The sequence below is a fragment of the Onychomys torridus genome, chromosome 15 (assembly GCF_903995425.1).
Source record: "Onychomys torridus chromosome 15, mOncTor1.1, whole genome shotgun sequence".
NCBI classification, from domain to species: Eukaryota; Metazoa; Chordata; class Mammalia; order Rodentia; family Cricetidae; genus Onychomys; species Onychomys torridus.
The window spans coordinates 42,947,275-42,956,596 of NC_050457.1; the positions used below are offsets into that span (position 1 = coordinate 42,947,275).

The following is a 9,322-nucleotide window of genomic DNA, read 5'->3' on the forward strand; positions in this document are numbered from 1 at the left end:
CCCTCCATGTGTATATATAAAATCAATGCTCTATGCCATTTATGGTGTTTAATCTTCATTTTCAACTTGGTAGGACCATCTAGGAAACTCACCTGTTGGCATGTGGGGGAGATGTTTTCAGTGAGGCGTGAAGACCCCACCCTGGGTGTAGGCACACTTGTCCCCCTGGATGGACCAGGCCTCTTTTCTGTGCATATGTTACCCACACTGCTTGGCCTTCCAACCTGGCCTATTTGGGTGGTAGTGACGGGGCTCGGGACACTTCCAAATACAGCACCTTGGCACTCGAGAAAACAGTAGAAGCCCAAAGGTTCTCTTCTGCCTCGTTCCTGTCTTTGGACTCTGAGGCAGACCATGACAGAATTCTGTTTCTTGAAGCGGGTGCCCCCACTATGCCTGCGGGAAGAAGTGAGGACAGATACCAAGCAGAGTGTAAGCTTTTGCTGAGTTCTGCTCCATTTGTGACCACTGGCCCACTTTCTGTTCTGTGCAGTTACACATACGCCACCCGCTTTCCCTTTTCCTATGGGTCTGCATTTCTGAAGGCATCTTGTGCCACACCGACTTAGAGTAAATCAATTTGTATGCTTTTCTCTCTTTTTTTTTCCCCCTCCAGACAGGGTTTCGCTGTGTAGTTTTGGTGCCTGTCCTGGAGCTCACTCCCTAGACCAGGCTGTCCTCCAACCTCACAGAGATCTGCCTGCCTCCCGAGTGCTGGGTTTAAAGCCATGCGCCACCACTGCCTGGCTTCTCATTAATATCTTTTGTTTAGTGGTCTCAGCCATGAACCTGTCAATGAACGAAGAAAAATTTTCTTGCCTTAAGGCACCTTTAAGATGGTCCCGAAGAGCTGGGTGGTGGTGGCACTCGCCTGTAATCCCAGCACTCTGGAGGCAGAGGCAGGTGGATCTCTGTGAGTTCGAGGCCAGCCTGGGCTACCGAGTGAGTTCCAGGAAAGGAGCAAAGCTACACAGGGAAACCCTGTCTGGAAAAAAAAAAAAAAAAAAACATAAAAAGAAGAGGAGGAAGAGGGGGAAGAGGAAGAGGAGGAAGAGGAGGAGGAGGAAGAGGAGGAGGAAAGACAGCCCCTAAGGATTCCTACCTCCTGGGATTTGATTGTGTCTTATGACCTTCCCGAGTTTTGGCTGGATCTAGTCCTTATCTTCCAAATACAGAAAAAAAAAGAACCCCAAACCAATGTCTTCATCCTCTGTCCTCCAGCTCTGCATAGCATGGGGCCATTCTGTCCAGAGGCTGCAACTGGGGAGTTTAATACTCTTGGTAGCTTTTTTTCCCCTGGGCAGAAGCCATGTTTGTGTATGTGTGTGGCTGTGGTGGTGAAGTGGAGGTTGGAAAAGGAAATTAATTTGGACTTTGGGGAAACTTTCATACGATGAGGTGTTTGTTTTCTGAGGGTTTGATTGTTAATTTTACCCCTCAAGTTAATTGGATTAAGAAATGCCAGCAGGGCGTGATGGTGAACATCTTTAATCCCAGGCAGGTGGAATTTTGAGTTCAAGGCCAGCCTCCTGGACAGAGCTAGTTCTAGGACAGCCAGGATTACACCCAACCTTGTCTAAGAGAGAAGAGAGAAAGGAGGAAATACCTGGGGGATTAGTGCGCTAACGTCAGGGATGATATTTCCAGAGACAGTTAGATCTTGAGAGCTCTGGCATTATTGAGAGACTCTGAAAGATGCTGGGGTGGGCTGATATGGTCAAGTAGGTCACTTGGGGGCACGTCCTTGGGAACTATACCTGCCCGGTAGTTATAGTTTTTATATTTGCCCTTTCTGTATTTCCTTTCCTTTGCTTCCTGGTTTTTATCTTTTTGTTTGTTTGTTTTTGTCAGAGCTGAGGACAGAACCCAGGGCCTTGTGCTTGCTAGGCAAGTGCTCTACCACTGAGCTAAATCCCCAGCCCTCTTTTTTTTTTAATTTTATTTTTTATTTATTTTTTTCCTGGTTTTTATTAAAATGGTGTTTTGCAAGAACTTGTAAGTAAGTTGGGATGTAAGGAAGTCTCTTTACTTTGACAAGATTCTTCATCTCCTTTTTCCCTCGAGCATCAGTTTCTAGGAAAACAGTGTCCTGGGGATTGGTGAAACTGATGTGGTGTATGCCAGTGAACGTTATCTTTCTCTTCGTTATAAGACTCTCTTCTGTGCTCTCCTTGTATACTGGAGCCAGAGCTTTGCAGACCCCATTCTTATTTTTACCAACTCTGTATATTGGGCTCCCTCTGGCAGACACTAGGGGGAACTTTGTAAGCTGCAATAGAAAGCATGGACTTCCTCCTTCCTGCTTCCTGTTGGCGCCTCCTGAAGGAACGTTTTTACCTCGGGAAGGTACGTTCATTAGTTATTCATCATGAGATACCAGAAGCAGGCTATACATGTAGGCTCTTCATCCAGCTCATAGTTTTTTAGAGGCCTAAAGGCCAAGCAGTGTGTCACAGACTCTGGCCAGGACACCCCCACCTCACCCCTGCTCGCAGTGTTACATCTTGACTGCAGTTGCTGTGCATCTGTCTCAGGGGCTTCTTTCACTATCATTAAAGTCACCAGGATTCACTCATGGCTCTCTGCTCCAATGACCTCGTCTAACCTAATCATTTCCCAAAGGCCCCACCTCTGAGCATCACGCTGGGATTGACTTTCTACCTGCTTAATACCATTAACATAAAACTTTTTTTAGTAAACCCAAGATTGGGAGAGAGACAACTGTATTCAAAGCATACCATGTCCAGATGTGTCTCCTAGATGATTCTTTTCTTTTCTTTTTTTTAATTTATTTTTTTAAATTTACTTATTTATTTTATTTTTTTCCTAGATGATTCTAAACCAAGTTGACAATGAAAATTGACCATCATAAATGGCATAGAAGATTGGTCACATGCAGAGCATGGCAGAGGGCTGTCTCAGCTCGCATCCTCATAGCAGCAGCCGCATCCAGTTTACAGTTCTTTTCTTTACATGTATAGAAACAGCTTCGGATCCTCAGCCTAGAATCACGAGCACCCGTCAGTAGGTGTCCTCTCCTCAAGGATATGCCTGTCAACCCAGTTTTGTTCCACTTGCCTAGTCTAAATCAGCTCAGCAATGCCTGTAAGCATTCACTTAATAAGTGCATCCTCTTGTGATATATATATCACCACGTGAGGAACTGTGTTAAAGGGTCGGAGTGTTAGGAAGGTTGAGAACCACTGCTCTAGAGGAAGAGAGTCCAATAGGACCTCAGTACCTCACTAACAACGGTGGCCAGATCACCTAGAGAAGTCAATAAAGAAATATTGTCTTGGGTTAGACCAAAGAACCTAAGAGACATCAACGCACACCCCATCCCACAGCTGTAGAATACATGTTGTTCTCAAGTATATATGATAGATTCTACCATAAGCCACAGATTTAAGAGGATGAACCCATATCAAGTGATTTTTTGCAAGTCACATTGAGAAAACTTTTAAAATGAGAAATCAATTACATTAGGGATATTTAACAAATATACAAATTAGTGGAAATTTAAAAAAAAAAAATGATTCCAGGGGGCTGGAGAGATGGCTCAGCAGTTAAGAGCACTGACTGCTCTTCCAGAGGACCCAGGTTCAATTCCACATAGCAGCTAACAACTGTCTGTAACTCCAAGATCTGACCCCTCACATCAACATACATGCAGGCAAAGCACCGATGAAAATAAGACAAAAATATATTTTAAAAAAGAATGCAATGTAAAAAAAGATTCTAACCAACCCAAAACTCAAAGAATAAATAAAAAGGAAATGAAAATACCTTAAGATATAAAACATTCTTGTTTATTTTGAGACATGATCCTTGTAGCTCAGACTGGCCTCAAACTTTCCTGACTTTCTCTCCCAAATGCTGGGATAAAGCCATTATACTTTGCTCAATATATTTCATGAATTATCATCATCCTACTATTCAATACACCTCAGAAATTATTCTGCCTGTGTATGCAAGAGTTTGGACCTTTTGAGCAAAAACTTCCCATTCCTATTCCACCCAGGACTCTGGGAACTACAGATTTTCCTCTCACTTCTGCGAGTCTGTGGGTTCAACTTCAGTACAGTTCGTGTGTAACTGAGATCCTCTCTCCCTCTCTCATATTCCACATCAATCTCTCAAGACATGGGTAAGTTTTCCTATCAATTGGTTCCAGTAGAAAAAAGTAAATGAAGAATTTTTAATATATGAGTAAAGCAGTAGGGTTGGGTGGTGCACCTTTAATCCCAACATTTGGGAGATAGAGGCTGGCATGGTCTACAGAGTGAGTTCCACCCAGGATAGCCAGGGATACACAGAAAAACCCTGCCCCCCCCCCCATACACAAAGGGGATTTTGAAGAAGTAAAGGGATGTCTTAATTTTCCAACCTCAGCTTCCCCAGTTCTGGGACAGGCAAATGCCAACATGCCAGGCATGGTATTTGTTTTTCTGTGCCTACTGCTTTTAAGGTCCTAGTTACTTTTATATTATTGAGATAAGAAACCACAACCAAGGCAACACATAAAAGAAACCACTTATTTGATGCTTAGAGGTCCAGAGGGTTAGAGACCATGATCATCATGGTGGGGGAGCATGGCAGCAGGCAGCAGGCAGTCAGGTCTGGTGCTGGAGCAGTAGCTGAGAGCTCAGACTTCGATCTGCAAGTACAGGCAGAGAGAGCTAACTGGGAATAGTATGGGCCTTTGAAACTTCAAAGCCCACTCTCAGTGACACCCTCCTCCAACAAGGCCACACCTCCTAATCCTTTCTAAACAGTTCCACCAACTGGGGATCAAACATCCAAGTATATGAGCCTATGGGGGCCGTTCTCATTCAATCCACCATACATGATGTCCTCCAAATTCACTCATGTAGTCACAAATGGCAGAATTCCCTTTGAAGGGTGAATAGTACTGTGTGCTTGTTTTCTTATTATTAAATGATTCACAAAAGCTGTTTTATACTATAAATTTTATTTAGTTCTCATTTTGGAGATAATAAAGTGAGACCTTGAGAGACAATGTAAGTTTTGAGGGTCACTAGGCCAGAAAAGTACAGGACTTCTCACAGTTACTGGGGCTTCTTGCCATGGCTTGGCTCCCCCAGGGAATCCAGAGCCTTCAGAAACAAGCAGTTCACCAGCACAGGGCAAAACTTTGATAATGGGGGTCTAGTTCTAACCAAGTAACGTGGGTCACTACTGTTCCCACTTCCTCCCCAGAGACCTGGGCATCAGTCCCTGCTGCAACACTACTGAGTGGCTTAGGACGATAGTCAACTTTTTTTGTTTGTTTTTGTTTTTGTTTCAAGACAGGGTTTCTCTGTGTAGCTTTGCGCCTTTCACTTGGTAGACCAGGCTGGCCTCAAACTCACAAAGATCCACCTGCGTCTGCCTCCCCAGTGCTGGGATTAAAGGCGTGTGCCACCACTGCCCAGCCCAGTAGTCAACTTTTTACAAGGTGGCCTCTTCAGAGGTGATACTTTGGTTCTCCATTCCAAATCCAATCTCCCTGCATAGGGCAATTTCACCTACAAAGATCAGATTTGGGAGAGGTGATAATGTAGATACTTCTGATGAAGTTAGTTCCTCGGCTTCCTGTTAATACCCAGCTTTCCCTGGTCTTCTCTTGTCTATTAACCAGCTAGGAGAGTGCTAAAAGGCACCTGGAGCCTTCTGAATAGAACTTAATGTAGGAGATCAACAAAATCCAGACTACCTTTCTCCTCTATGAGCTGAGGGCCTGGAATTCTGGTGACTATGTGTCAGGACATAACACTCACCTTCTCAGCCTTCCTATTCTATCCGCAGCACCTCACCCCATCCCCACCTCAAGGTCTTCTGGGGAAGTCAAGTATCTGGCTGAGACATGCTTTCTACCCTCCTGAGGTTCCTCATTAGCACCCCTTCAGAAACCACAACAAGCCCAGCCCATGGTGCAGAATACCTTATTCCTAGCAGAGAACCACCTGCACCAGACCACCTGCATGACCCAGCAAGAGCCATCAGCTGGCCCAGAAGAGGTGACACCATCCTCCTAACCCTCAATGACTTTCTACCTCTGCCTCCTGAGTGGATTGGATTACAGATGTGCACTTCTGGGCTGCACCAACCAGGCTGCTTTTACAGGCATCTGCCTTCATATATTACATGATAAGTTTTGTTTTTCATAATTTCTTTGAACAGTATACTGCTCAGGGCTTGAGAGGTTAAGAGCACTCACTGGCTGCTCTTCCAGAGGACCCAGGCAGGGTACCCACATGGCAATTCACAAGTGTCCGTAACTCCAGACTGTAACTCAAAACCAGCTGTAACTTCCCAGTTCCATGGAATTTGACACCGTGTGTGTGTGTGTGTGTGTGTGTGTGTGTGTGTGTGTGTGTATGTGTGTGTGTGTGTTGGCTTGCATGTGTGCCTGTGCCTGTGAAGGCCAGAATAGGGTGTCAAATTCCTTGGATATATCAATTAGGAGTTAATTTTTTTTTTTTCAAGAGAGGGTTACTCTGTTTAGCCCTGACTGTCCTGGAATTCACTCTGTGGACAAGGCTGGTCTCAAACTTGGAGATCCTCCTGCCTCTGCCTCCCAAGTGCTAGGATTAAAAACCTGTGCCACCACTGCCTGGCCCTCAACTAGGAATTATAATTACAATTATTTTAAGGGCTGGAGAGATGGCTCCATGGTTAAGAGCTCTTGCTGTGCTTGAAGAGGATCCAGGTTCAGTTGCAAGCACCCATAGTGGGTAGTTCACTATCTTCTAAAACTCCACGGGATCCAATGACACCCTCTTCTGGCCTCTGAGGGTACCTTCATGCACTTGTACATATGCACACATACACACATAAATAAAAAACAAATCTTTTCAAAATGATGGATTTCAAGGGCTGGTGAGATGGTTCAGTGGTTAAGAGTACTGTTTTCTCTTCAAAAGGACCTTGGTTTGAGTCCCAGCACACACACAGCAGCTCACATCTGTGTGTAATTCCATTGCCAAGGAATCTGATACCCTCTTCTGGCCTCTGCAGGCACTGGGGCATATGGTGCACAGGCATACCTTTAGGCAAACACCCCTACACATATAATGTGTAACTAAAATATTTTAAAAACTAAAAATAATTCTTACTGTTTTACACTTTCCAGTTCTTCCTTTTCTTTCTCTTTTATGTGTGCTTGTGTGTTGTTTTGTTTTTCAAGACAAGGTTTCTCTGTGTAACAGCCCTGGCTGGCTGTCCTGGAACTCACTCTGTAGCCCAGGCTGGCCTCGAACTCAGAGAGATTCACCTGCCTCTGCCTCCCGAGTTCTGGGATTAAAGGTGTGCACCACCATGCCTGGCTTCTTTTCTTAGTTTTTGTTTTGTTTTGTTTTTTGAGACTGGGTTTCTCTTTGTCACCCTGGCTGTCCTGGAACACTATCTGTAGACCAGACTGGCCTTGAATTTAGAGATCTACCTGTCTCTGTCTTCCAATGCTATGATTATGTGCCTGTGCCACAGCAGACAGGCTCCTAATCCTTGTTTTTGTACTTAGGGTGAATCTGTTGCCTCTCTTCTTCCTTCCCTCTTCCCTCTGTGTGCATTGTAAGATACTGACAGTAGTTAAATTTTGGTTTTCAAGAACACATGCTAGCTGGGTAGGGGTGACACACGCCTTAAATCCCAGAACTCGGGAGGCAGAGCCAGGTCACTCTCTCTGAGTTTGAGGCCAGCCTGGTCTACAGAGTGAGAGCCAAGAGAGGCACCAAAACTACACAAAGAAACCCTGTCTCGAAAAATGAAAGAAAGAAAAAGAATGGGGAGTTTGAGGACAGTGTGAGCAGTTCTACAAGACCCTGTTTCTGAGCAAAAGATCAGAGGAGAGAAGAGGATATTTAATTATATCTTTAATTGTATTACTGTACCAAATATAGTATCATTAGTACTTTAAAAAATTGGGGGCCTGTGAAGTGGCTTGGTGGGTGAAGCTGTTTGCTCTTCAAGGCTGACTACCTAAATTCCATCCCTAGAGCCCACAGTGAAAGGAGAGGACCATCTCTCAAAAGTTGTCTTCTGGGGCTTCAGATTTGGCTTTGAAGAACTGATTCCAGCAGTTTTGTGTGGTGTGCTGTGAGTCCTTCTGCAGGGAGCTGAGCAGAGAGCATGGCAGAGAGCTGGGAACCCATGACTTGTGATTTGGCATCAGTGGAGCTGGATTTGTCTGGAACCACAAGGGGACATGAGGGTTTGCAGAGCCATAGCAGGGGATTACCTCCATTTTCCAAGAGAGCTCTAGAGCTTGGGCCTTCTCTGTTTGGAAGAAATATCAGTAGCTGGAAGAATGCAGTGACATATGATGATATGCACGTCAACTTCACTCGGGAAGAGTGGACTTTGCTGGATCACTCCCAGAGGAATCTCTATAAAGATGTGATGCTTGAGACCTACAGAAACCTCACTATTATAGGATACAGTTGGGAAGACCATAATATTGAAGAACATTATCAAAACTCTAGAAGACATATGAGGCATGAAAGAAATCAAACTGGAGAGAAACCTTCTGTGTATACTGAATGTGTTAACGTATTTGCAAATGAGAGTTATCTTCAAAAGCATGAAAGTGCACATCCTGGAGAGAGATTTTTTGAATGTAATCAGAGTGGTAAAGCCTTTTCAAGTCACAAATATCTTCAAAGGCATAAAAGTACACATACTAGAAAGAAACCTTATGAATGTAATCAATGTGGTAAAGCCTTTGTATGACATGATCATCTTCAAAGTCATAAAAGAACACATACTGAGGCTGGAGAGATGGCTCAGAGGTTAAGAGCACTGCTTGCTCTTCCAAAGGTCCTGAGTTCAATTCCCAGCAACCACATGGTGGCTCACAACCATCTGTAAGGAGATCTGTTGCCCTCTTCTGGCCTGTGGGGATACGTGCATATATAAATAAGTAAATCTAAAAAAAAAAAAAAAAAAAAAATTAAAAGAAAAAGAACACATACTGAAGAGAAACCCTATGAATGTAATCAGTGTGGTAAAGCCTTTGTATGTACCAGTAATCTTCCAAATCATAAGAAAAATATCATAATGCAGAGAAACCCTATAAATATTGTCAGTATCATAAAGTTTTGCATATTATTTAGGAGTATAACTATTCTTGTGCAATCAATATATTAAAGCCTTTCCATATTACAATAGTCCTCGACTACCTGAAAAGGATACTGAGAGATTATTATTATTATTATTATTATTATTATTATTATTATTATTTTGTTTTTTCGAGACAGAGTATCTCTGTGTAGCTTTGTGCCTTTCCTGGAACTCACTTTGGAGACCAGGCTGGCCTCGAACT

The 9,322-nt window shown here is 43.7% G+C and overlaps 1 protein-coding gene across 1 annotated transcript; it reads left to right on the plus strand.

Moving 5' to 3' along the window:
- Nucleotides 1–8,130: 8,130 nt before the first annotated feature.
- LOC118596168 (zinc finger protein 431-like) lies at nt 8,131–8,730 on the plus strand. The gene has a single exon (XM_036206922.1). The coding sequence runs from the start codon at nt 8,131–8,133 to the stop codon at nt 8,728–8,730; it is 600 nt and encodes a 199-aa protein (XP_036062815.1).
- Nucleotides 8,731–9,322: the final 592 nt, after the last annotated feature.